At 34.8% G+C, this 26,442-nt stretch overlaps 5 protein-coding genes and 1 pseudogene across 6 annotated transcripts; 5 read left to right on the forward strand and 1 right to left on the reverse strand.

The window, feature by feature from the left end:
* Positions 1–1,068: 1,068 nt before the first annotated feature.
* On the reverse strand, positions 1,069–3,098 carry LOC123207237 (protein WHAT'S THIS FACTOR 1 homolog, chloroplastic-like). The gene has a single exon (XM_044624580.1). The coding sequence runs from the start codon at positions 2,914–2,916 to the stop codon at positions 1,348–1,350; it is 1,569 nt and encodes a 522-aa protein (XP_044480515.1). The 5' UTR covers positions 2,917–3,098; the 3' UTR covers positions 1,069–1,347.
* Positions 3,099–3,215: 117 nt separating this feature from the next.
* LOC123207239 (chitinase domain-containing protein 1-like) lies at positions 3,216–6,679 on the forward strand. Its single transcript, XM_044624584.1, has 8 exons — positions 3,216–3,596; positions 3,677–3,750; positions 3,839–3,919; positions 4,243–4,327; positions 4,402–4,499; positions 5,138–5,225; positions 5,390–5,744; positions 6,248–6,679. The coding sequence occupies exons 1-8, from the start codon at positions 3,333–3,335 to the stop codon at positions 6,499–6,501; spliced, it is 1,299 nt and encodes a 432-aa protein (XP_044480519.1). The 5' UTR covers positions 3,216–3,332; the 3' UTR covers positions 6,502–6,679.
* Positions 6,680–6,965: 286 nt separating this feature from the next.
* On the forward strand, positions 6,966–10,171 carry LOC123207238 (rhodanese-like domain-containing protein 4, chloroplastic). Of its 2 annotated transcripts, none has more exons than XM_044624581.1 (8): positions 6,966–7,726; positions 8,380–8,482; positions 8,573–8,659; positions 8,831–8,908; positions 9,024–9,098; positions 9,348–9,428; positions 9,555–9,784; positions 9,934–10,171. In XM_044624581.1, the coding sequence occupies exons 1-8, from the start codon at positions 7,116–7,118 to the stop codon at positions 10,010–10,012; spliced, it is 1,344 nt and encodes a 447-aa protein (XP_044480516.1). In that variant the 5' UTR covers positions 6,966–7,115; the 3' UTR covers positions 10,013–10,171. The 2 variants fall into 2 exon arrangements, with proteins under 2 accessions (XP_044480516.1, XP_044480518.1); XM_044624583.1 differs by having other exon boundaries at positions 6,970–7,726; positions 9,555–9,770.
* Positions 10,172–11,275: 1,104 nt separating this feature from the next.
* Positions 11,276–15,316, forward strand: LOC123207245 (histone H3-like centromeric protein HTR12). The gene is made up of 7 exons (XM_044624593.1): positions 11,276–11,470; positions 11,600–11,646; positions 12,186–12,240; positions 12,371–12,489; positions 13,657–13,734; positions 13,922–13,997; positions 14,775–15,316. The coding sequence occupies exons 1-7, from the start codon at positions 11,419–11,421 to the stop codon at positions 14,828–14,830; spliced, it is 483 nt and encodes a 160-aa protein (XP_044480528.1). The 5' UTR covers positions 11,276–11,418; the 3' UTR covers positions 14,831–15,316.
* Positions 15,317–18,322: 3,006 nt separating this feature from the next.
* Positions 18,323–19,781, forward strand: LOC123207265 (transcription factor CPC-like). Its single transcript, XM_044624618.1, has 3 exons — positions 18,323–18,579; positions 18,700–18,787; positions 19,534–19,781. Exons 1-3 carry the CDS (start codon positions 18,525–18,527, stop codon positions 19,655–19,657), a joined length of 267 nt encoding a protein of 88 aa, XP_044480553.1. The 5' UTR covers positions 18,323–18,524; the 3' UTR covers positions 19,658–19,781.
* A 4,354-nt stretch (positions 19,782–24,135) lies between these two features.
* On the forward strand, positions 24,136–25,709 carry LOC123207264 (annotated as a pseudogene).
* The last annotated feature ends 733 nt before the right edge of the window (positions 25,710–26,442 follow it).

A 26,442-nucleotide genomic window follows, 5' to 3' on the forward strand; every position in this document is an offset into this window, starting at 1 on the left:
CCATTCTCAAAGGCCTCTAGCTGCCATTATTTGGTGGTGCTGTCTCACCGGAGATGGCAAAGTGGAAGCCCTTGAGGGGGAGTAGACAACCAGTTACTTGAAGTCTCACATCACTCTGCCTGCCTCAACTCATCTCCAAGCTATACAAAAATTTCAGCCAGACAATCACCTTTTTATAGGCCTAAAAATATTCTGCTTCTGCCTGTTGATTTTAACAAGAAGGTCCATGTGAGGAAGAATAAAGCAACTGTGGGCATCTCAAGTTCAACCATATCCATAGTCTCATTAAGTCCACGCAAGAACAATTCCTAAAATCTTCATACCCAAGAGAACATATAACACAAGTTGAAACAAGTGATTCATTGCATCGAATCACCGAATTTCCACCACAATATGTCAACCAAGATTCTCATATATCTAATTCCCATTAACTCTGATTTCTTCAATGAATATATGAATCTTTCTAGATTTTCAAAATGTAAAAGGTCAGTGAGCATCGCTTTGGTTGGTCTCTTTCTTTGTCACTCAACTAATTAGACGGTACTAAAAATTATATCCAGTGTTTTAGTAGAAGAAAAGGCCACTCATGCTGCTGCCCAATTCACATACCCTCCAGGAGGCATGACTAAAATTGTCAAAGTTCTAGTTAAAATACTGGTTTTCAATCTCTTGGTTATGGAGATGAATATATTTTATAACACTGAAAGGGTCACAGCAAGAGATATTAGAACGGCAACATATATCATGAAACTTTACCGAGTGTTGATTCATATGGTTCTTTAGAATTTGCAAAAGACAAACTCCCTGGAGTGACTCTACTTCCGTGTGCAAACACATTCACTCCAATAATTACAAATTATTATAAGCCCTGCCCTCGAATAGAAAAATCAATTCAATCCTGAAGTAAGCTATTCCTATATCTAAATTCAACAACTAGATCATGTGTGAAGCTTCTCTGGACACTTGGACCTGGATTCATCAGCACGATTAACTGATTCACCATAAATTATTAAAATCTTGACGTGAATTCAATGTGTAGAATAAATGAATAGTTTTCCCAGACAAAAGTTCAATAGAAACATCTCACACGAAATATTCAGCCATAGAGCTCTGAAAATACACAAAAATTTTGATACGTCATTATCTTATCGAAAGGCATCAACTGTTATAAATCAGAAACGTGATACAAGGCTTATCCTTTCCCATTGGCAAGTTGTTACCCCCTGATGGCCGGATCCTATAACTAGTAGAATAAATTTCAGGCTATGCATTTTGAAGCAAATGATGAAATTTGGGCCAATGTCTCTAAGATTAAGACCTACACTGCATGAAGAAATTTGCATCCTTTTACCAGCGCTCTCTTGGCCTACCATCTGGAAGGACTAGCACCTTCTCTTCATTCTTCATTGTGCGATCTACCTGTTTAACTGATTTGCTCACTCCAATCTTCAAAGCTCCATCATCTTCACCGAAATCTGGGGGTTGATCATCATCTTCATCGCTCCAATCATCCCCATTCTCATCATCTTCTTCATCTTTGTCATCATCATCAAACTGCCCATCAGTCAAATAATCATCAATATCCGACAATCCCTCTCCATCCTCGTAGCTTTGATCTTCAGCACTATCATCATCTTTACTGGGAGCATTTCTCTGTGGGAATCTGGGAACAGAGACAAGTGCACGGAATTTCTCTTTGATTACCAACAGTTGATCTTTATCTATCAATTGAGAATCATGATATGCTTCCCTGAGGAAAACTGAGTCCCTATCACCTTTCAAGGACACATAAAACAAATCAGGATGCCTTATCAGCATCCCCCTCAGCTGCTGAGAAAATCTAAACTCCTCTCGAAAATGAGTGAGGTGATCCACGAGAGTTCTCTTCTCAACAGTCAAGCTCAAAATCTCATGCACAACCCCAGAAGCATGCTTTTCCTTCGCTGGTGTACCTGATTTCAATTCTGAAAAATCTGAATAAGGGGAAATATAAGGCATATCTCTAAATTGACAAATCTTTCGCATTTCACCCTTAGAAAGATTAAGACCCTTTGGAAGTTTAACTCTATTGAACTTAAGTGGTCTATCAATAATTAAATTTTTTTCTTTCAACTCCCTAACTCGATTTTCCTCCTCAGCTAACTCAGCTGCAGATACAGCGAGATCAGGGTCCCAATGAGTTAATTCCAATGCAGGCCCTCTTCCAGTTGCAACAACATGAAAATATTGTGGGTATCTATGACAAAGAGTGTCACGAAATTCAAAAGGTAACCCAAAATCAGTTCTTAAATGAGCAATTTTCTCCAACAAAATCCGCTTGTCTTGGGACATCATCAACAATTTCCTTAATTTCGTGACCAACAAATCTTCCATTTCATTCCTAACCTTTAATTCCTCCAAGTAGAGCCTTTCAGCTTCCGGCGTCAATTTGAATCTTAACGAAAATACTCCTTCTTCTACAATTTCAAATACTGCTGGGAACTTCCTCAATAAAGCAATAAATCTACGTTTTTTTGTGAGACCCAAATCTCTTCTGAACTTGCCCAATTGCTTCAGTGACATAATTCGATCTGGCTGACTCACTAGAATCTTCCTAATTTTTAACACCAATTTGAGCTTCTTGTCCCTCTGAATTACATTATCAAAGGGAAGCTCTTTCCTTCTCTTCACAGCAGCTCTTACTGGTTCAACAGGGACATGGACTTTTCTAAAATTACTCAAATAACCAATTTTATCAGGCAAGACCAAACGTTTGCCAAGAAACTCAGACTTTTCAGCCTTTACTGTTGCAAGTGAGACATGGGATTTACATCCAAGTTGAGGCTTTTCAAGAAAAGAAGATTTGTAGGAGACGAAAAAGGGTAAAGATGTATATGCAGAGGCTTTAGTAGAAGAAAGAAAAAGCTTGGGCTCCATTTCAGTTTACATAAACTAATGGGTGTATAAAAATTAGAGAACAAAGATAAAAGAGGAAAAATTACCTGATTGATTGGTCACGGTCTCAATTTTAGTCCTTTAGAAGCTGAATAGATTGAATGATAATCTTAGCCAGGTTTTTAGGGTTTATCTACAAAAACCCTTTGCCGAGAGAGATATTTCTCAGCGGATATAATTATCTTTATTCTTGTGGCACTTGAATGTAATTGTGAAGGTTCTTGAGGGTATATCTGTCTTTATGAATAAGATTACTCAAACTGTGTCGTTCTGGATGGAAACGACCTGTCATTTCGAAGATAGCTAAAGAGATGATATCTACTTCATTCATCAAACTGAGAATCTGAGATGCAGTTGCAGGTCATTTTGACTCGACCGTGACTCAGGGACAACACAAAATGGCGAAGAGGCGAGAACGCCGAGTCGCACAGAGTTCGGATCGCCGTAAGAGCCGAGTGGAATCGTCAAATCGATTAGACCAATTCGACTCAGCTACTGATGGCAAGCTCATCACCATTTTCGTTGTCTTCTTCATCTTGATTCCCGCCGTTTCCATCTCCTTATATTATTTCAAGTACGCTTCGCTCTCGAAACCAGCCATTTCTCATGTACACCAACGAGGACTCATCAAAACTGATGTCAACTACCAAGAAATCCTCACTGTAAGAACTGTACATTTCTTACTTAACATACAATCTCATATGTAATCAGTTTGTTAATTGAATATTTACTTGTATTTCAGGATAATTCAAAGGTATCAGAGAATGTATCTTATCGCCACTACACTTATCCTGTATTGGCCTACATTACTCCATGGTCTGTTCACTGTCGTTAAATTATGTTGTATGTATTTTTTTATTATTGAAGGATGATTTGTATCGTACTTAAATGCTAAACTTGGCAGGAACTCCAAGGGCTATGAAATTGCAAAGAAGTTCAATTCTAAATTTACACACTTATCACCAGTCTGGTATGATATAAAGAGGTATGTCCAGTGCCTGATTATTATTATTGACATGGTATCGAGAGCATTTCTTTTGAAGACCTGACGCCATTTTATAGTATTATACTATGTAGCAGTGTACTGGCTTTTGATGTTTGAATTGTCAGTTTAATAACATTAATCCTGAATAATAATTTAGAAGGGATGAATTGAGTGGAGAGTTCACTCAAACATATTTTTCACAGTTGTTGAGCTTCAGCTTAAATGTTTGGTGGAGATATTTGTGCTGTCATAAAGTAAGGAATGAAGAAATTTTTTAGTCCATCAGCTTGTTTAATGATTTTCCTTCCTTCTGTTGCTGCCAGCCAGGGGACCACCTTGATCATTGAAGGGAGACATAATGCTGATAAAGGATGGATCTCAGAGCTAAGAATGAAAGGACATGCTCTGGTAATTAAAGGGCTAATTGTTCTTTTCTTTTTTTTTTTTGGGTAACTTGGTGGGAATAATTTTTCTGATAATAGGTGTTGCCCAGAGTTGTTCTGGAAGCGTTTCCCAGGGACTTGATTATGAAGAAGAAACTGAGGGATGAAGCAATTGAGCTTATATTGGCAGAGTGCAAGTAAGATCCCGGTTCTTATACTTCTATATTCTTCCTCTTTAATTCTAGGGATCTTTATAAGAGAATTGATTTGTTGATTAGATTTCAGAATGATATACCTGGCTTTTAGCAATAGCTCATCTTTTGTTCTTCAACTCTCATCATTGTTCAGTTATCGTATGTAGTTTTACAATATTAGAAGTGATGTTAATCCAATTGAATAATTTTTCATGAAGCATCTGAAGAAGCTTGTACTGCAGATATGATGGAACCCACAATTCATTATGCGTTGCCATTATGTCGATACATCCTAATTTAGGTTATATTAAATTATCCATTTTACACTGTCCCGATTTATATTTCTTTTAAAAATGTGTCAGGAATTCAAAAAAATATCCGAATTACTATTGAGTGAAAAGTGATACTTGTGTTAATTCTAATATAAATCTAACCTGTTCAACTGGCAATAGCATTCTTATAGTAGCATGTATAAGACCTAGTATTTCAACAATCATGGATGGACAGAATTAGCTCATCTGCATGTGGGGATTCTGTAGAATAAACGATCTCATTAGTCTTATCTTTTGACTGGGTTGACAGAATGAGTTTTGCTGTTTTCCGCCCTGAATTTTGTGTTGTTTCTTTCCTTGATGAAACAGGGAAATGGAATATGATGGTATTGTACTAGAGTCTTGGTCCAGGTGGGCAGCTTATGGTATCTTGCATGATCCAGATATGCGGAATATGGTAAATAATTACTTTAATAACAACTTTATAATGCTTCCTTGTTTAAAAACTTGTAGGGTTTGGATGAATTTATTTTTAACAAGTGGTTAGCTGGAGAATTCCATCAACCTAGCCTGGTTCTTGCTGATCTGTGTAACTGACTTCTTCTTTCTTTGAAAACTTAGGCTTTGGACTTTATAAAACAACTTGGACATGCATTGCACTCAATGAACACGGAGAGGAACAGTGAGCAACATTTGCAGTTGGTCTATGTCATAGGTCCACCACATTCAGAGAAGCTTCAAGCACACGATTTTGGCCCAGAAGATCTTCAAAGCTTGAGTGATGCTGTAGATGGTTTCTCACTAATGACTTATGACTTCTCAAGTCCTCATAATCCCGGTCCCAATGCACCACTAAAGTGGATACGTTCCGTCCTGCAGTTGCTCCTCGGTAGCCCTAGGAATGGTGTGCAGAGCTTAGCTCGGAAGATATTTCTTGGTATCAATTTCTATGGAAATGATTTCACCCTTACAGGAGGTATTTCTTCCTTTTATTCCCATTGTGTAACTATAATCCGATTGTTGGTTATTGTTATTAGAGTAGGCAAATAGATTGTGTATCTTATTGATGATTCATCTCTCCCTAGTCCAACTCCCAGTAGAGTGATATGCTGCAGATTCAAGTCCTTATGGGCCAAAGTCAATCAGTCTGGAGGAGCATGAACAGGGATGCAACTTGTTGCTCTATTTCTTGTGACATTTTCACCTAGTTATTATGTGTCCTCGGGGTGTGTTTGACATTTTCACCTAGTCAATGATCCAATATATGACCAATAGCTGGGAGGATTTGAAACTTGGCAACAAAAAGTTGACACAAACCACTGAAAGGCTTTTTATAAGCAAAATTTCCCTTCTTGTCATTATGTGTCAAATTTTTTTAATGGATCTGGTCTGGAACTGTAACACCAGTACCTGATTAAGCTTTTTGATTATTAGTTTTTTTTTTTTAAATGGGCTTTGATTCATAAAACCAAATTGCAGGATCAGGTGGTGGAGCTATCACTGGAAGGGAGTACCTCCATTTATTGGAAAAGTACAGGCCTGTTATGCAGTGGGAAAAAAACATCGGGGAGCACTTCTTCCTCTACTCTGATGAGAACAATGAAAAGCATGCAGTGTTCTACCCATCATTGATGTCAATATCTATGCGGCTAGAGGAAGCTCATTTATGGGGAACTGGCCTCTCCATCTGGGAAATAGGGCAGGGTTTGGATTACTTTTTTGATATTCTGTAGTCAACACTAAAATTTTTACTATTTCTTACTACAATGTAACATAATTTGGTTCTAGGGACTGTTTGTTAATCTTCGTTGGCAGATCCTTACTGAACATGTAAAGATCTTGCCGTTGCAAGCAACCTTCCCTCAAAATGCTATTTCTTCTAGACAGTCTCAGCACTGGCATTTATCTTCACAAGCCAAAACTCGCCTCTAATTTCTTCAAAATTTTCTAATAAATTTAAAGGTAATTTCAACTTATTTTTTTAACTAGAAAATCTTAACCCTTGTTATGTTTATACTACTGTTCAGTACATGTACTAAGAGTTTCTAAAATTTTCTTCAGACATTTCTTAGCCACACAATCACATGGAACTATCAAAAGTCACCAAACTATCTAAAAACATGATCATCTCAATTGCCACGTGTCATTTCTTGAGTGGCAAAAATCTCATATCTCATGCCAGATCAGCGCCTCTCCCCACTCAAAGTAAGCCGGCCAAATTGCACCCTTTGAAGCCAAGGCTTGTCATTCTGAAATAAACACAAATTCCTTCTGTATAACATGGTTGTTCAAGCTTGTCCATCGATTCTTTAAGAGCCAGGAAGAATCTGTCTCACTAAGTTATGCCATGGAGGCCCTCAATGCTGCAAGCTTGACCCCTATTTCAGTTCTTTGTGAAAGAAGAACAGAGCCCAGGAAAATCCAGTCTCTATCCACAACTTCTTTATCCAGACTCTCAACTTCTCGAGAGTCTTTAAAAAGGAGCGTTCATGGTGGTTTAGTGCTAGTATCTTCAGTTATTGGTACTGGTTTAGCTAAAGCTTTAACATATGAAGGAGCACTGCAGCAGTCAACAAGTTCTTCCACATCTGATGGTGATGTAAGTGGAATTCTTGATACTGTTATTAGTTTTGGAACTGAGAATCCTGCAATTGTAGCTGGTGGCGCTACCATTTTGGCAGTTCCATTGATTTTGTCTCTGGTTCTAAACAAGCCTAAACCATGGGGTGTTGAATCTGCCAAAAATGCTTATGCAAAGTTGGGTGAAGATGGGAGTGCCCAGTTGCTGGATATAAGACCTCCAGTGGATTTTAGGCAAGTGGGTAGTCCTGACGTCCGAGGTTTGGGTAAGAAGCCTGTGTCAATTGCTTACAAAGGTGAAGATAAGCCAGGGTTCTTGAAGAAGCTGTCTTTGAAGTTCAAGGAACCAGAAAATACTACATTGTTTATTCTAGACAAGTAAGTGGACGATGTTTATCTCCTTAAACTTCAGACAATGCATACTTAAATGGTTGAGTTGTACTGCATATATGATTGCACACATATAAACTGGTATAAAACCATACAAATTTAAAATAAGTTGGAAAGGTAAAAACAAAGGATGAGATAATCACTTAATAAAGTCGAAACCTATTGTATAAAGAATTTGTGCAAGTTGGATCGATCAATATGCAAAGCCCTGATTCATGAGACTAACGAAAACACTACTCCACAATCTGTTCTTGTGGTAGAGTGTATTTAGAAATTGTGAGCTATCCTGCGGCTTAAAGACTACTAAACAACTTTTGGTGACCCTTAAACTATTTTTCTCGAACAATATAAGCTTGAAGTAACTTTTTAGGGGCTGCATCACATTGTTGGGAACTATGATAGATGTTTAATCTAGTCTAGACTTAATGTTATGCACTCCTTTGGTTAGAAAAAGAGTCGTATTCATCTGGTGGCAGTATGAGGTGACAGGATTTAATTGAGTAGCAAAGGATATTATTGTCCTCTGCATTGAATGGCTTGTATTTGGTGCACACATTATCTTTTATACATCTCATCATTTTATGCATTGTGAAAATGAACATACATGAAGTTAATGTTGTAAAATTTGTGATGGAAGCCAGATTTGATGGGAACTCCGGACTGGTTGCAGAGTTAGTCACTGTAAATGGATTCAAAGCTGCATATGCCATAAAGGATGGAGCAGAAGGACCGCGAGGATGGATGGTATGTGCTGTTCATGCACTGCTATTTTTGTTTTAGTCATGGCAGTAAAAGCCTTGATTAGAAGCTCTGAGATGTTTTCACATTTTGCAGAATAGTGGTCTTCCTTGGATACCAGCAAGGAAAGCATTGAGTCTTGATCTCAGCAGTTTGACAGAGTCTATTGATGGTATCTTTGGAGTATGTATTGAAGCTCATCTACCTAATTACCCACTGATATTTTAGTTCTTGTAAAACAGTGTAGAAAACTATCTTTTCCATACAACCCTTTTAAAGTTTTCTTTCATTTCTTCAATGCTAAAAGCTAATTTATAATCTTTTAAACTTCAAACTGTTACGCTTGATGTCCAGGAGGCTTCTGATGGTTTGCCTGTCACCCTCGGGATTGCAGCAGCAGCAACTGGATTAGGTTTATTAGCATTTACAGAGGTTTGGTTTTTGAGCCCTTTTCCTATCATTTTTTCTGTCTTCTTTCTTGTTTTTGTTTCAGTGAAGATCAGTTTTGATGTGGGAATAACATTGGATTCTGCTGTATATTCCCCAGGTAGAAACAATACTTCAACTGTTGGGCTCAGCTGCTATTGTTCAATTTGTTGGCAAAAAACTCCTGTTTGCAGAAGTAAGCCATACATACCTTTCTATTTTAATTTCTCTTGCAACTTTTAGACACAACTTATTTATGTGGCCATGAATGAAAATAATCATCATATTGGCTGCCAACAGCAACAAGTCACTTGACCTGGCTATAGTGGGATACTTGTCTATTCAGTACTGCATTTCCTAGAAAATTACTTAGAAATTCTAGCTCTTTTTACATACCAAATATTGAGGTTTGAGTTAATTTATCTTGCATTGGATTTCATGTCAGGATCGGAAAGAAACACTAAAACAAGTCGATGAATTTCTGAACACCAAGGTTGCTCCTAAAGAGCTTGTCGATGAGATAAAGGTATTTTGTGTAAAATATTTGTAATTGATTTTCCTTTTACAAATCTCTTAAGCCAAAGCTATTGTCTTAAGCCAAAGCTACTGATTTTCTTCCAATAAACACTAAACTATTACTCGGGAAAATTAGGAAATTGGGAAAGCACTTCTACCAACACCAGTGAGCGGCAGCAAGGCTCTTCCTGCACCGGCTGAGGCAAACTCGGCACCTGCTTCTGTAGAAAGTAACGAACAGAAAGCAGAAGCAGCTGTTGAACCAGGTCCCCAAATAAATTCAGTACCGAAAACAGAGGTTAAAGCGGAATCACTTCTCGGAGTTCCAAGACCACTTTCTCCATATCCATCAGTAATACCTACTTAGTTTACTCTTGATCTTTTTCCTTGTGTGTGTTGGTCTATGTGCTTTAGATTTTGAAGGCCATGACTTGCTTTCACCAGACTGATTTAATTCTTTTACTCCTTCCACTCAAGAAATGCTTATTTACTGTATGATCATTTTCTTTGTGCAGTATCCAGATTTCAAGCCTCCAACATCTCCTACCCCATCACAGCCCTAGAGTGCAAACTGTATACAGAGTCTCCAAGTAATTTCTACAACAGGAAACTGTTTCAGACGGGAGTATTAAAACTATGGTGTGAGTTGTGCAGTCTTTTCTATTGTCACACGAAATATTTAGGCTTACATGATGACTTGGAAGGAAGAAATATGATAATGTCATGAAATGGATGATTCATAGTTTGCAGACAGTCTTCTCCTGTTGTGTTTCTTCTGCTACTTCATTTCATTTTCATAATTATCGGATTCATGTAGATGCCCTTCATAATAAACTGTCTCTCAAGTCTCCGAGACAGCTCTAAAGCTCTATGCGCATACATAATTTTATTGATATATTAAACAATAACAATGTTATATACTTTAGTTTTAATTACTCAATTAAACATTTAGATGATCATATGATAATATATTATTTATATTTAATTAAGTAAATATTATAAATAATTTATATATTGATGTAGATGTTTATTAACTCACAAAATCTCCGAATTATACTGTGCCCCTAATTTATTTCCACAAAACAAACCTCAACAAATTATATCTAGAATAAACAAACAAACCCCAAAATAAATTCTTTGTTTTATTTTTTATTGTAGAGCTTTCTTAAGTTTAAATCTTGCAATTCCTTTGTTATTTGGACTAAGCAAGGGCGGTGGCCAAATAAAAAAAAAAAAAAGAACTTTGAATTTCAATAATATTATTATTCTAATTAAAAAATTAAAATGAAAAACACATTTAAAAAATGAAAAAAAGTAAGGCTTAACATGAATATGCATCAATTTAATTAAAATAATTCCAAACATAAAAGGCTTAATGTATATTTAGAAATTAAACCCGTTTTCAATGTGTTTAATAAACAATAAAGTTTGATCAACTAAAAATTATTCGCTTAAATGAAAAATTACCCTATTACCATTCTTTAATTAATACAAAGAAATTTACCATACAATTTTTATGGGCAATAAAATTAGCTCTTTTTGGGTTAAAATATCAGAAATATATTTTTAAAAAATCAAAATTCGATTACTTAAAAATAAAAATGAAAAAAACATACCCCTGTCTAAAAAGAGTAATACTATGTATATTCATTTTTGGTACATAATTTATATATACAATGATGTGTCATCATGTAATTAGGTGATTTTAAAACATATGTCATATAATAACACTTAATCTGTATATATAAATTATGTATAAAAAATAGATACATATAGTTTTATTGCTTTAAAAATAATGTAACAGCGAGTCAGTGACCCACTGTACTAGCCGTTTTCAGTCAATTCCCGGCCTGCATCGCTACATATACTAAAAATACGGAAGCCCGATTCAAATTAAAACCGAAGCGGGAAACAATTTTAACTTTTGCTTCTTAATCGATTTGGTTTCTCTTCACTCAATCAAACTTGCTCTCGTCTCGTCTCCAATAGTTGTTAGATCGATGGCGAGAACCAAACACGCGGCTGCTAAGAGCAGAAATCGAAGACAATCTGGTCAGATATCTTCCTCTAAATCACTCATTCCTTAGTATACAAAGATAATTTACATTGATAATCATATATATTAGGGAATTGATTTTCATTCTTTTAGTAAACCCTAACTTTATCATTCTAATATTATAGGTGCTAAAGTGACTTCACCGGCTTCTGCTTCACCCTCTACCCCTTCGGTAATATTCTCTCTCGTTGTATTCGTTTGTTCTGTTTGGTTGCCGATTAAATGTTGGAAATGAAATTTAATGATATTTTTCAAACCTCATATTGTTGGCTTTTCCTCCTTTTGGCTTCCCTCTTTCTCTTTTCTTTAATTGTAAACTTCAATTTAGTAAGCTGAAAGGTCATGCCTAACTTTGTTGCCCTAGGAAACCAGATTTTTTTTCTTTACTCCAATTATGTTCTAATTGCTTTTCCTACTGTTCTCTGCTGCATAGTATAAAATTTTCTGTTTTCTTTTCAGCTTTGTAGTTTGATCCTTTTGTGTTGATTTGGATACTGAGAAAATGAAGGAAAAGTTATTTCCATAAAAGTAAAATTACCCAACTAATTAACTTAAAGTTATAGGATGTGGATTATATAGAAGTACATTGTAATTATAGACCTTTAATGTTTTTTTTTCCTTTCTGGTTTTTTCTTTGCAATAATATATTACGTGATGGAATCTCCTGTAATACATTGTTGCCATTTGTATTTTGTTTTTGTTTTTGGTTAGAAAATGAAGTCATCAGGTGCAAGCACAAGCAGAAGGAAAACAGATGCTCCACAAAGTGAGTGTCTCCCAATTAAACTAATTTCCATACATCGTGAACTGAATTCGTGTCTATGATGATAATGACGTGAAGTTTCTTTTGATAAAACTATATATATATATATATATATATATATATATATATAAAGGTCAAGCTACAACAAGGAAGGCTCATCGCTACAGGCCAGGAGCAAAGGCTCTCCGTGAGATTAGGATGTTTCAGAAGTCTACAAAACTTCTTATTCCAGCGGCTAGCTTCATAAGAGAAGTGAGCTCTCTCTCTCTCTGTATGAATATATCTATGTTTGTCTCTCTTTTCTCAGAATTGGTTTAGAGTGTATCACTGATGTGGTGCTCAATGAATTTGTTGCTGGATTCTGCGGCATATGTGAAAAGTTTCAATTATTAGTCCAGTGATTCATTGAAATTGGATGTCTTCTCTGGCTCAAATCACACATTTGAAATTCAAATGTTCCCTGTTGGAAGGTTGTGCTAATTTGACTTCTAATATAATATTAGTTTGAAACAGTGACTGTAGTTTGATGGATGTGCAACTAATGTCCTCATTAGAAGGATTCATAATTGGCTTCTGTATAAGTTTTATAATCATCTGAAAATGTTTGTAAGGCTTTATCTTTTAACATTCACCTTGAAGTTCTGTACCTTGTTTTCTCTGTTATCACACTGATTTACCGGTTCTCATAAAACTTAATAAAACCATTAACTTGTTTATCATTTATTTATCTGATGAGGTTTAGGATATTGTAGAAGTGCAATTTAAGTTTCCAATGGTTCTGATTTCTTTCCTGGCACTTAATCCATAATTGTTTCCTGAAGTTAGTTCTCCATCCCCCTTATTTCTACACATTCACATTATATTTTTCTCAACCTTATGACCTACAGTCTAATCCTAATCAACTTTCATATCACAAGGATAGCATCTTTCTTTTCTTGTTTGAAAATTTTGTGTGGTGTTTACATTCATATAGAAATGCACTTTTGAATAGGAGAATGTCAGGTTGCTATTCTTAGAGGATTTGCATTGGATTGTTTATTCAAGGAAAAAGATTTGTTTCACTGATGGAATAAATGAACTTTTTTTTTCTAACTCTTTTTAACCACTGAAATCATTTTTTCATTACTGCATAACTTTCTCGATTAGGACAAAGCAGTAAAGTAAGTTGGCATTGATGAAGGGACATTTCTAATTTTAACCATCATCATCTCCTGTAGAGTAGTACCTTTGACCTAATTACCCTGTCTGTGCACACTGATTTAGAAAATTCACACATAAGCAACTTTTGAATTACACATTTTGAAAGCTGTTTATCTCAATGTTCCTCTGTTTTAGGTATTGATTATTTACTGATATATTGATGCTCCTCTGTTGAGGTTTGAATCAAATCATGCTAACAATTCTTGTCATTTGTGCTAGGTAAGAGCTATCACTTACCGTATTGCCCCCCCAGATGTCAATCGTTGGACACCTGAAGCTTTAATTGCAATTCAGGAGGTACTATGATAAAGTAAAAAGAAAAAATTAAGTTTGCTCAGTTGTAAAATTTTTGCAATCACTGATAGTTCATAATATCAGTTTCCACATTTTAATTTTTGTTGAAGTAATGGATAATTCAATTGCTGTGTCTGTTACAATTGTTTTTAGTGTGCTCAGCTATAAATAATTGTTTCTACATTCGTAGGCAGCAGAAGATTTTCTGGTTCATTTGTTTGAAGATGCAATGCTCTGTGCATTCCATGCAAAGCGTGTTACACTGAGTAAGTTAGTTGACATTTGTTCTCCTAATAACTCTTTAAACCATCGTTTATTTTTAATCTTTTCTATTGATTGTCATGAATGAATGCCCAAGTAATATACATGTTTGGCCATTAAGATGAAAATAGTTTTTATCTTCTATATATTCTGTGTATGACTTCATTTTCTCCAGGGGTTCTCAGTGGATCAAAAAGGGCATTAATGATATTCATGTCTGTCAAATCATATGTTATGTATATATTTTTGCATAGAATTGATTGTCTGGCTGCTTAAATTTGTGATACTGACTGGCCAACTTGATGTACCCTACTGCATCTCTTTGAACAGGGATAACGGCTACTTATTTCTTAAATTCTGCCCTAAAATTGGCCCTGCCTCTGGGGATTTATAGCCTGATACATATTTTTATTAATCTAATAGACTAATGCAGACTTGCCCTATTCAGTTCAAGATTGAAAAGGCCTAAAACAATCATTGTAAAACAATTAAGTATAGGATATTAGTTAGATGGCAATTCTAGGCTGTTGCTTCTCTGAGTAGAACAAGTTCTAAATCTTCTTAGGCATGAATTATCAAATAATGCTTAATGATCCATTGATGATTTTCTACATGGACAAATTGTGCTGACCAATCATTTAGTTATATAGTGTATGCATCAATTATGTCATTCGTTTGGAATGTCTCAAATGTTTTGTCTATTTCAAAGTTTTTCATGATTGCTTAAGAGGCTCCAGGAATATATCAATAACAAAGTAGTTTGCTTGCTTTTCTGTGTCTAGTGAAAAAGGATTTTGAATTGGCCCGCCGGCTTGGGGGTAAGGGGCAACCTTGGTGAAATAATGCACCATTTACCGGCACCATCATCACTGATTTGTACTGTCGAGGAAAATGGAGTTTGTAGCTATTCTTTGACAGCAGTAAGCATCTAACTGAATTTGGAGATTACAAAGTAGGAACTAGGAAACAATATTTAACCTCATTGTACCATAAGTGTTGTAGCTCCAAGGAGTACACATCTAGCTTGAAGAAGTTTGCTATCTGTTAATTAATCTACTGGTGAAGCTGAATCCCCAATCAGAAGCTCTGGTAGCAGTCATTCATGTGGGTTGATATGGCCTGGCAGTCTCTGATTTATGCTATCAACAAATCTTACAGGTGGGGTTGGACTTAGGGTTATATCTGTAAATTCATAGCTTTGGATAAAAAAGTACGGGATGAAGTCTGCCAGAGATCAGCAAGATGCTCATCCTGCTATTATCTAAACTTGTAGCTAAGCATAACTGTAAACGAAGCAGTGTTTCTAATTTGATGATTTGGAGCATATGGCATCTTCCCAGAAACAATTCCAGTACACAGTTTTAACGTTTTGGCTCAAAACTTCACTGCATCTTGTTCATGACAAAGATTGTCAATTAACACACACTTGTAAATATCATTTACAGAGACTCTATTGAGAGTCAAAATTCGAGCAACAAACAGCTACCGCACTTTGGATAATCATATTCTATGAACAAATCATGGACCAACAGCTAGAAGTAAAAACTACCAATAGCAAGACGTCAGAAATATAATTAGGGGAGAAATTCAAACAATTTTTTTTTTAAAGTGTTTGGTGGAACCACAAACTAGTATCAGTACTGCATGGTCCCAGAGAAATCAGAGATTTTCTGTATCCCAATTCAAACTGGGCTACACGGGCATCTGCAAATTTCTCATTCATCTTCTCTCTTAAATATTGTTCTTTCAAATGCTAAAGAAACCATGTCCAATGTGTTCTAGGTTCAGGAATCAAACTGAGCTCCTTTCTTCAGCTTCCTGAAAACTGAACAACAAACGTCACTGTCATTATTAGACTTGACTCTGCAAACAGATTCTCGAAATCCATCCACAGTTTTTCTACCTTTCCCTCTTGCTTTTCACCATAACACACACATGAACCCTGAAAATATGCTTGTGATTTGCAAGCTTTCACTAATTGATCAATATTTCCTTTTCTAGTATTGAAAGGAACAAATATCTTTGTTTTTCTTCTTGGTTATAATTGTGACACTAAATCTACTGAGCAGAAGAAGACAGAGGATGTCAGTTCAGCCAGGTTGGAATTTGAATAGAGTGCCATGAGACAGTAGAAAATATGTGAAGTGCAATCTTCAACCTCATGTTTATATATTTTTTAACATAAATATATCTTTGTTAAAGCTGTGTAATTGTATTGGAAATTGGAGTGTTTGAGCCAACTAAATAGGTTGTTGTTGCTTCATCTAAAACACACACAATGTTTGTCTTCAACAAACAGAATATTTTTCTGTTCTTTTTAATAGGCTCCAGGGCCAGTGTAAGATTTCTTACCAAACATTCATCCATCCTTTGAAAAATTAAAACATATTATCCATTGGAGCACTTGGCTGCACAGAGGAGAATTGTTATGGGTTCATTTAAATCTTTAAAAAAACAATTGAGATGAGATGAGATGAGAGCAAAAATGGGAACCATTTTTCAATAAAGTTATTCCAGCTCAAAATGGAAACAGTCAGTACCTGTCCAGTTGCTTGCTCCTGTGAGAATAAGATTTTGTATGGCAGTTGATTATCTTTCCTCCCCAAAAAGGAAAAAGTATATTTTTCAAAAAGGCAAGGATTGAACTGAAACCATTTATCTTCTTGGCTTGCCACCACTATCTCCAATAATTGTTTTTTTTAAATTTTTCTCCTATTCCATTTTGTTTCAGAAAATAAAAACTGTAAACTAAAATCCCACATAGAAGAACTTTTTAAATACCCAAATGAGTTTGGCCATTCTAACTTTCTTCTACTCTTTTCTGTAAATACACACACACCAACCTTCTCTGTTTTCTATTCTTCACTTCATTTACAATTAAGGAGGAGGTCGTACATTTGAATCTAATGAAAGCTCTGGTGTTAAGTTAAATTCAAGTCAAGGACAGGATAGAAGCAGTAGAAATCACTGTCATGAAAATTCAAATCAAACTGTAATGAGGATCTTGACTAAGATTAACTCGGAATTTGATGAAAATTACAGTGAGTTAAAAGTTTTATAGAAAGTGTAAAAATTGACATGAAAGGGAAGTATAGTGAGCCTAAAGCAAACGACTTCGTTGGAATACAAAACAAAAATGCAGTATAAAAGATAGTGACAAGTGCTGTCTTGTTTTAAACATGTTGGCTGGGGAAAAGCGAACCATTTAGACTGGTATGGTAGTAGGTAGGCACCGTGCTGAATATTGTTGTTGCAGATGACTGAAGACCAATAAGCTTAAGTTTTAAAATAAAAAATAAATCTTTATCTGCTTTGGCTTGGATAAGCTTTCAGGGTCCCAATCCTTTCATATTTGGAGCCAACAATATGCGTGCCATCGATAGTACATTTTAGTGGGTTTTTTCTCTCAGTATTCTCTCCTCAGCTTCCTTCTTCAACCTCATGTCCTTTTCAATTTTCCATAGCATATTTTTTCTTTTCTACTTTCGTAATTGCCTCAGTTTTACTTATCTCCTGTCTAGTCATTCAACTCCTCCTTTCTCTGCCTACAATCATTTTAATTGTAAAGCAAGCCGCATTCCAATCCAATTTAATATTAAAATAATACTGTCGTACACAATGGATTAAATATTATTCTTAGCTTCATGACATGAGTCAACATTAATTAAAAATGAGTAATAATTAAATAATGTCTTATCATGTGACATCACGTAGTCTAGGAATTAATGTCTTATCATGTGATATTACATAGTCTAATTATAATTAAATAATGAGTAATAATTCAAAATATATATACAATTAATGGTGCATGTAATTTTATTATTCAATCATCTGAAAATTTTGGAATAGGGATTGTGATGGGGTCAAAACATGTTAAAACCTTAATCTTTATTTTCATTTTTATAATAGAAATTTTTCCCCATTTTCTTCCTATCTTCTCTTTATTTCCATTCAAAAAACAATATAATTATATATATATATATAAAATAATTTAAAATATATATAAAAAAACAAATTTCTCCCTCTATTCATGTTCATGATTGTAGGGATTCTAGTTCTAGTACTATCATCTTTTATCTCCATTTTTATCAAAAAGTTTTCTCTTTATCTAGAAAAAATGGAGCGAAAATTTAATTTGACTGATGAATTGTCATCTCCAGTTTAAAAAAAAAAAAGAAAAATTAAATGACTCAAAAGTGATCTATCGCCGAATGAAAAGCATTTAAAACCGAAAACCGGGACAACGACAAGTCAACGAATTTTAATTTGTATGTTTGGTAGGACCTGTCGTTCTTGCTTGCTTTGTTCTGAAGGGTTTCAATTGAAGCTACTCTCTCTGCTCATTTAAAAACACTGCACATTGAAATGTAGAATAACCACTTTTGTAATTCTGGATTTCCCTTTTAAGGAAACTAAACTATTAATTGTCAATTCTTGACCCTTTAAACACTCACAAATTCTACTTGGGTTTCTCTCCTTCTCTTCTCTCCTACCTCTTTTAATTCCCCTTTTCGGGAAACTCCTTAACAACCATGGATAAGCGTCGCCGGAAGCAACCCAAAACTAGTACTACTAGTTGCTCTGAAGGTCAGCTCTTGCTTCTTCTTCTTCTCAGCTGTTGGATTGGATTTTAACTCTTTCTTCTTCTTCTTCTTCTTTTGGTTGTGATTCTTTATTATTATTAGCATTATTGATATTATTTGGCAGAGGTGAGCAGTATTGAATGGGAATTCATAAACATGTCTGAGCAAGAAGAAGATCTCATTTATAGAATGTATAAACTCGTTGGAGAAAGGTAACAGCTATTACTTCCTTACGCTTTTCATTGTTGCACGTTCATGAATTGTTTTTTTCTGGGTTATTTAATTTTCTTCAGAGTGAAGCTGTGTACTGTGTTTTTGCTATCCAACATTTATTTCAGCTTCTACTTGTACGGCCTTCTAAAATTTAAGTTTTTCGAATGACTATATTATCCTCATTGAATTCAGGTAGTTATCAAGATTTTAGAGACAATAATTCCTCTGTGGCTTCACTGTTATTGTTTCAGACTTGAGCACCACCCCTTATTACTCTGGTCAAAGAAAGTTCTTTTTTCAAAAATCTGTTTGCCATCTCTCAATTTCAGAATCTAAACGATCTTTCCTTTGTCTGCACCAAATTGTGCTCGAATGGTTGGCCATTTTTGAAATCCATTGGTGATGGTACAAAGTAAGGTTTTGAGGCTGAGGCTAGAATTCTAGGTTGAGGCCATATCATGTTTTGGATGTTATCTTTTCTATTGCTTAAATGTAGGGCTGAGGCAACTTTCACTACATACTGTGAAATGATTTACACAGTAATCAAATATTGATATACACTCCCTTCCTGCTAATGTGATGAATTTCATTCTTTACTTGTTCTAATAAGTAGCAGAATCCACTATTTTGACTTCATTTATAGTGTATAAAAAAGTTAAATCTTTTATGATACGTCTATTCTTGATGAATGTCCAAGTTACTTAATTTCCTTTATCTCATTGCTGATAGAACATAAAATTTTTAGGTGGGCACTGATAGCTGGACGGATTCCAGGCCGAAAAGCAGAGGAAATAGAGAGGTTTTGGATTATGAGACACGGAGAAGTGTTTGCCAGTAGACGAAGAGAGCTTAAGAGATGTAATTCCTAATCATATTAGTTTGGCTAATTGCAGATTGTTAGGGAATTTCATTTTCTTTGTTCTTTTTCAAGACTTCCTTTTTGTACAAGCCGGTGATGGTGAGATGAAATTAGTTGCAAGTATTGTCATTAAACTACCTTGTTGAAGTGCTGAGGATTTTAATTCTCTGTTTTCCAGTTGCACTTGCAAACTACGAGGACAAGAAAGGATGCACATTCATATAAAATTGATAAATAATATATAAATAAATAATTATAATAGTCCTGGCGATGGAGTTACTTTGTATTTGATAATATTTTTTTAACAAATTAACTGGTCCTCTTGAACTTTTTATTCTTTCTTTTGGGAGGGGTGATTGGTCTCTGACTCTATCACCTCAGCGCACGAGTCGAATGTCGAATCTTGGGCCACATCATTATTCCATGTAGCTGTTTCCTCGTCATTGCGCCCCACTGCACGCACGCCCTAGTTTTAGTTCCATTGAAGACTTCAAAATTCTGAACTGGGAGGAAGGGTAGAATTCTTAAAAACTGTCTCTGTATATATATATGTATATGTATGTGTCATCATCTAGCAGAAAATGAAGGAAATATGGTTGAAGTTTGTTTGAAATGATAGATGGGGGTATGATTTTACTTAAAGGTTTTATGTCAATCAATTTCAATCCGAAATAGTTGCTGGGCGTTGCCATTTTAAAAATTTGTTGGTCTGGCAGTTGAGATATCTTGTCAGTATTTTTGTAGGGGCGTGATTAATATTTTTCCCACCTAAGGTTTGGCGTCAAAACACTTTTTCCAGCCATCACATTTTTAACGTTAAAGTGCAGAGAGTTAAATTACCATACTCCTTTTTTACTTTCCCCCTCTTTTTCCTGGTGCTATCTTAGCTCACCATTGGGAATGCTTGACCGGCCCTCACCGCTGGAATTGAGACAGACAATGAGGCAAAAATCAACATATGCACCCTTTGAAGAAGCCACTTATTGTCGGGGGATCAATTTGATCAAGCCCTCAAGTTTATGCCTTCATGACATTGTCACCTCCGTGGTTAAGATTTCCAAACTTAAAGGGTATGAATTAAATTATAGGTTTTTTTCAAATTTATTGATAGTAAAATTATTATTTTACCTTTTTAATGTAATTTTTTTTTTATATATATAATCAGGTTTGGCTGGGTGCATGTAAATCATAATAGCATTGGTTGTTCTCTAGTCTTTTCGGTCTAGTTGACACTCCCAGGTTAGGACCAACTTCTTTCAAATTAAAACTTAACTGGTTATTTGGAACGTCTGGTCTCTCTTTCCTTTACAAGCCTTGAAAAGTTGTCGTAAATCACAAAGAGTCTTCCCAAAATAAGAACCTGCTGGGTATAGTGTACATTGAAGACTCAACTCAACCGAGTAGCCCAAAGTGAAAACTTCCGATAAAGTGAAACGTTAACATGCTGAAACATTATCAACTTTGAAGTTGGGCCTTATGATTCAGCTAGCAAATTTGGAATGAGAAAGTAGGTTGAATATGCCTACATGGTTTTGTTGCACTTCAACAATCCGCCAGTCCACTGGTCATATACGTTTATGTAGGAGTATTTTCATGTAAATGTAAAGTGTTGGCCTTTAACACTAAAAAATTGCTAGTCATGTTTAGGTTAAGTTAATTGTGGATTTGTTGTCAATCTAATTAATTTTCTATTATATATATTATGTCATATCAGACGTTTAACGTCTTGAATTGCCTGGTTTCTTGATTAGCAACTTCCTAAAGCTTTTATTCGATTGATTAGTATTTCCTTTCATAATAATTGGGATTAACTGGGCATGCCTAATCCAGGATATAGGGGCCTACTTATTACAATAATGAGTTACAAGCCCGGCTCATTAAGGAAATAGATCGAAGTAAACACAATCACATTACAGGGGCCCATGATCTGCAAGATACGGGTCTTATTGTGAAGCTGAATACCACGCACCATAAAATTAATGAGTTGTGTTGAGACCGAGTTTAGGGGTGGATTCTGGGTTTGATTCGATTCGATTCGATTCGGAGCACAATATCACAGAAGGGCAGTCCAGGGAGTAGAGGGTTATCTTTGTTGAGATAAACAGTATTTTTCATGTTATATACAATATCACTAAATAAATAAACTTATAGATCATGAAATGAGATGATAAGCAAAAACTTTATTTTAAAATTGACTTATTTGAATTGAACTATAAATTTAATCCAGACTAATTCATGTTAAATTCACCCGTAACTTAGTGTGGGGTTTGTCATATTGATTGATTGTAGAGGTTTACTTGTTGAGTAGTATAATGAAGAATCAAACTGATCAAAATAGAAATATGACTGGAGGGGTATAGAGGAACCGGACTCTACGTTGTTTTATTAGCGTCACAGGTCAAGGTCAACAAATGTGAACGAGAACAAGCATCCCTTTTGATTTTTGAGGCAGCTGCAAGAAGTAGAATCCGTTTTTAAAACTGATTGGTGGATGGATGAGAGGATTTGACAATTCAAATATATAAAATAAAATAGAATCCAACAAGTTGAATTCCTGATGGGGTGGGTCTTAAACTTAAGGCCTGCAATGTTGGAATGAAATGGGAAATTCTTTAGCTGCATTTAGACGTGTTCCACTTAATTGCCTTCCTTTAAACAAACATACAAGACTATGTATGGTTCATTTCTATTCTTTCATCTGTTAAACACGGTTTCTGCACAGACAAAAACCTGGGGCCATTTATTCTCAATTTCTGCACCATAAGTTGGCAATTTCTTGGAAGCACTGCCTGTCCCATGTATTGGTTCAGCTCTCTCTCAAGTCGACACCCACGTTTGAAAATTGCCATTTTGTCTATATTGCAACTTTCTTATCAATCTATTATTATTACTGTGCTTGTTGTTGTACATGATTAACACCAAATCAACACATAATTTTTAATCAAATCTGATTTGATTTTACAATTGAATTAAATTATATATACCTTTTACTTCCCAATAAATTGAATACTGTCAAACAAGGACATATTCTAACTCATATAATATAAATTATTCAACCTTAAAAGGCAAAAAAAAAAAAAAGTTGTTTAGATTAAAGAATTACAATTATGGATAAAGAACTCGCTTGATACACCTAATCATTTTATAATTGAGGGGTTAATCAAAATTCGCATAAAAATAATAAACAAAATTTTGAATGTTATTATTATTAAATAAAGAAATTTGGGTATACCACAAAAGTAATATTATGTATATCTATTTTAATTTTATATAATATATTATATCACTTGATTGAATTTTATTTTATTTTTAATTAAAAATTATTTAATCACGTAATAATATATATTAAATATGTATTTATTTATTTTAGATACATATAATATATATATATAAAAATGACAAATGATATATAAAAATGGACAGTTCACCCATAAAATTTAGAGTATTTTATACGTTTTTATTATTAATTAATTTATAAAAAGATATTTATTATGTTTTTTAAGGAAAAAAAAATAAAAGAATTAGTTTATAAAAGATACTCTTTAGATACTTTTATTTGGAAAAGTATAGACAGACGTGTGTTGTGGCTCACACGGGCGACGAATCAACATCGACGTTCACGATGGGTTACATTTGACGCATTCAATCTTCTTCACATCATCTTGTATCTATTAAGTGATTACGCGGAAGAAGCTTTGAAGATTCTTGCTGACGCATCACTCACTTTCTTCTCTTTTTCTCTATTTTCATTGATATTACTATTAGTACTACCCTTCAATCTGAAGTGTTCAATGAGTTCAAATTATGGTGGATTATGGACCCCAATCTGAAAATGGGTTGATTTGAATTTCATTTCAATGGATTAAAAAGTGACTTCAATTCAAGTTTGTTCAATTATTTTTAAAAGAGAAGATTGAGTTTGATTTGAGAGAAAAAACCCAATACTTGTATCTTGCTTGAGTTTATGAATTAGTATTAAAATAATATATTTTTATTAATTAAAAATAAATTTAAAATAAAATCATTTTAAATAATAATTAAAATAAAATTATTTTAAAAATATTTAAATATTATAATTTTTTAATAATTATATAAATCAATTTCAAATTTAATTAAATTTAAAATCAATCCAAACTAAACAGTTTGCTTACGAACTGGATAAAAACGTCTTTTTAACTTAAACTTAACTAGTTTCAATCAAAAAAAAATTTTAGCTCAAACTCTATTCGAACTCTGTATAAACAAAATTGAGTTATATTCCTGTAGTTGAATCAACTTTGAGACCAAGTAATCCTTGTTGTCCTCATCTCCTACTCTCCATGATACAGGAATATCAGAAATTTTTTTCTTTAGATAAAGCGTAATAATAATAATTGCAACTCCCTTTCTCTCTCCCCCCATAGTCAAGGGTCCTCTTTTTCCACATAATTTCTTGCTTATATCCTCTACTCTTCTCCACACCTTCGTCACTACGAAAAGTTGCGTCTCTTTTACATTCACATTTGCTTTACTAACAAACTCTCTTTCTTGTCGTTAAATTTGTCTCTCCCTCACTCTTTGATCATTACCAAGACTGGTGTCTCGTATTGGTTTCACTTCTTCTCTCACATTTTGCTCCCATAAACTTCACCCCGTTTCATTTCATCTCTGCCTCTGTATACTGCTTCTGCTGAGTTTTCTGTATGGAAAAGACCATGGATAGAGAGCTAAAGAATCTCATCAGTGAACTGATCCAAGGGAAGGAGCTAACCAAGCAGCTCAGAAACCATCTTAACCTTTCTTCCTCTCCCAAAACTCGACAACTTTTAATCCAGAAAATTATCTCCACCTATGAGAAAGCGCTTTCAGTGTTAAACTCTGGTGCTTCTCCAGTTGAGCTTAAGCTCAACACAAACGTTACAATTTCAGAATCGCCATGTTCCTTTCCCAACTGTAGCCCGACAAGTGAGGCTGTTGATCAAGATTGCAAAGATCAATGCCACAGCAAAGATGTCTATAAGAAGAGGTAAATTTAAGCCATTTGCTATCTTTAATGACATCTCTGTAACTTATAATTGAATTTGAACTAATTTTGAATTATTGTATTGCAGAAAGACAATGTCCCAGTGGACTGAACAAGTAAAGGTTTGCTCCGAGGCAGGATTCGAAGGGCCTCTTGATGATGGTTTCAGCTGGAGAAAATACGGACAGAAGGAAATTCTTGGTGCTATTTATCCCAGGTGAGAAGACTTCTGATATTGTACTTAAGTCTTAACCAGAGCCCATTTACCATAAGCTAAAGCTCATCAATTTAGGCTGCGAAAGTCGACTAAGTCGCATCCCTCTGAAGCCTGAGCACCGGGCAAACTTCCAGTTTTGTTTGTTTCTCTTTTACAATTATCTGATAACATTTTGTCAAAATTTGCAGAGGGTATTATAGATGCACTCATCGACATGCACAAGGTGCTTGCCACAAAATTAGTTCAAAGATCAGACGAAGACCCTACCATCTTTGAGGTGACCTATCGAGGAAGGCATACCTGCAGCCAAAACACCCATTTTGTTAAGGCCTCTGCTTCATCAACAAAGGAAGGGGCCAAGTATAAACAGAGTCGTCATCATGACCGACAGGAACCTGAAGTAAAAAGTCACAAGAATTGATCATCAGTTTTGGAACTTCAGAGCTCGAAGGGAAGACTGAGGACTTGGACAACAAGGAGGAAATATTTCCTTCATTCTCATTTCCACAAACATCAATCACTGAAGATGACAATATGGAGCACAATATTTTCACAGAGTCCATGATGGAAATGGAAATCAATTTCATGCGTAGTTTTTCTCCATCTTTTTTATTGCCCACAGATTCTGAATCCAAGTATTTCTCAGTGTCACCATGCCATATGAACAACAGCGTTGGATTAGAACAAACTGTGCATACTCCAGAATCTGGAGTTTCAACTCCAAATTCACCAATTGGGGATTTTGATTTCTCACTTGTTAAGGTGGATTTGGACCCAAATTTTCCCTTGGACAACCTAGACTACTTCTCATAATACGTTATCTTTTTTTTTTTTTTTTGGGTTCATCCCGGCCAGTTAAAAGTGAGAACGAGACTTGCAACTGATCCTAGCCAGCGTTGGAAAGATTTGCTGCGCAAGAGAATTTTTCTTTTACTTGGGAGTTGATTTTTTTTTTTTTTTTTTCCATCTTTCCTTCACTATCCATTGTAATTTTTGTTGATCGACATGGATTTTATTTGCAGGTTCCAGAAATCTAGGCAAGAAATTGTAATCTTGTACTATAAAGATTTTCTTTTTTTGATGTAGTGATAAATATTTTTAATAACAAAAAAAATATTCTTTAGCATAAGCAGAAAAACGATTGTCTTTAGTTGTATCCGGTCAAGTCGAACAGCGAAATTACCGTTGAATAAAATTTTAAGTACTGAGAACAGAGCACTTTCAAACATAAGAGAAACGAAATTACGATGAAGACATCCACTAGGCTGAAGAAAGACAACATTTGGAAATGATAAATTTCTTTTTTGTAACAAAAATATTTATAGTTATTAATTATTTTATAATGAATTTAAACTCTTCTTTTAAAAAAAAAAAAACTGTAAATTAATATGACTCAAGTTGAAATAAAAGTCCGCAAGAAAACAAAACCAACAAGGCCTCCGCTGCAAAATGGGGATTGTATTTGTAAGAACAATAATTAAGTGGTAACTTGCGAATATCATAAGATGAGCGTCACTGAAGATAGCCTTGTCCATTCCATTCCTGGAGATAAGCCTGATCAAAGGTAATCGTCTTT

The sequence above is a fragment of the Mangifera indica genome, unplaced genomic scaffold, assembly GCF_011075055.1.
Source record: "Mangifera indica cultivar Alphonso unplaced genomic scaffold, CATAS_Mindica_2.1 Un_0067, whole genome shotgun sequence".
Lineage (NCBI taxonomy): Eukaryota > Viridiplantae > Streptophyta > Magnoliopsida > Sapindales > Anacardiaceae > Mangifera > Mangifera indica.

Bases quoted from the DNA above. Each gene is read 5' to 3' on its own strand.
- LOC123207237 (XM_044624580.1), bottom strand. From the start codon at position 2,916: ATGGAGCCCAAGCTTTTTCTTTCTTCTACTAAAGCCTCTGCATATACA.
- LOC123207239 (XM_044624584.1), top strand. From the start codon at position 3,333: ATGGCGAAGAGGCGAGAACGCCGAGTCGCACAGAGTTCGGATCGCCGT. The intron at 3,920-4,242 runs GTATGTCCAGTG...TGTTGCTGCCAG, and splicing joins GTCTGGTATGATATAAAGAG to CCAGGGGACCACCTTGATCA. The intron at 4,328-4,401 runs GTAATTAAAGGG...TTCTGATAATAG, and splicing joins GAATGAAAGGACATGCTCTG to GTGTTGCCCAGAGTTGTTCT.
- LOC123207238 (XM_044624581.1), top strand. From the start codon at position 7,116: ATGGAGGCCCTCAATGCTGCAAGCTTGACCCCTATTTCAGTTCTTTGT. The intron at 8,483-8,572 runs GTATGTGCTGTT...CACATTTTGCAG, and splicing joins AAGGACCGCGAGGATGGATG to AATAGTGGTCTTCCTTGGAT. The intron at 8,909-9,023 runs GTTTGGTTTTTG...TATATTCCCCAG, and splicing joins GTTTATTAGCATTTACAGAG to GTAGAAACAATACTTCAACT.
- LOC123207245 (XM_044624593.1), top strand. From the start codon at position 11,419: ATGGCGAGAACCAAACACGCGGCTGCTAAGAGCAGAAATCGAAGACAA. The intron at 11,471-11,599 runs GTCAGATATCTT...CTAATATTATAG, and splicing joins CAGAAATCGAAGACAATCTG to GTGCTAAAGTGACTTCACCG. The intron at 13,998-14,774 runs GTAAGTTAGTTG...TTCTGTGTCTAG, and splicing joins TGCAAAGCGTGTTACACTGA to TGAAAAAGGATTTTGAATTG.
- LOC123207265 (XM_044624618.1), top strand. From the start codon at position 18,525: ATGGATAAGCGTCGCCGGAAGCAACCCAAAACTAGTACTACTAGTTGC. The intron at 18,580-18,699 runs GTCAGCTCTTGC...ATTATTTGGCAG, and splicing joins TACTACTAGTTGCTCTGAAG to AGGTGAGCAGTATTGAATGG. The intron at 18,788-19,533 runs GTAACAGCTATT...TAAAATTTTTAG, and splicing joins TATAAACTCGTTGGAGAAAG to GTGGGCACTGATAGCTGGAC.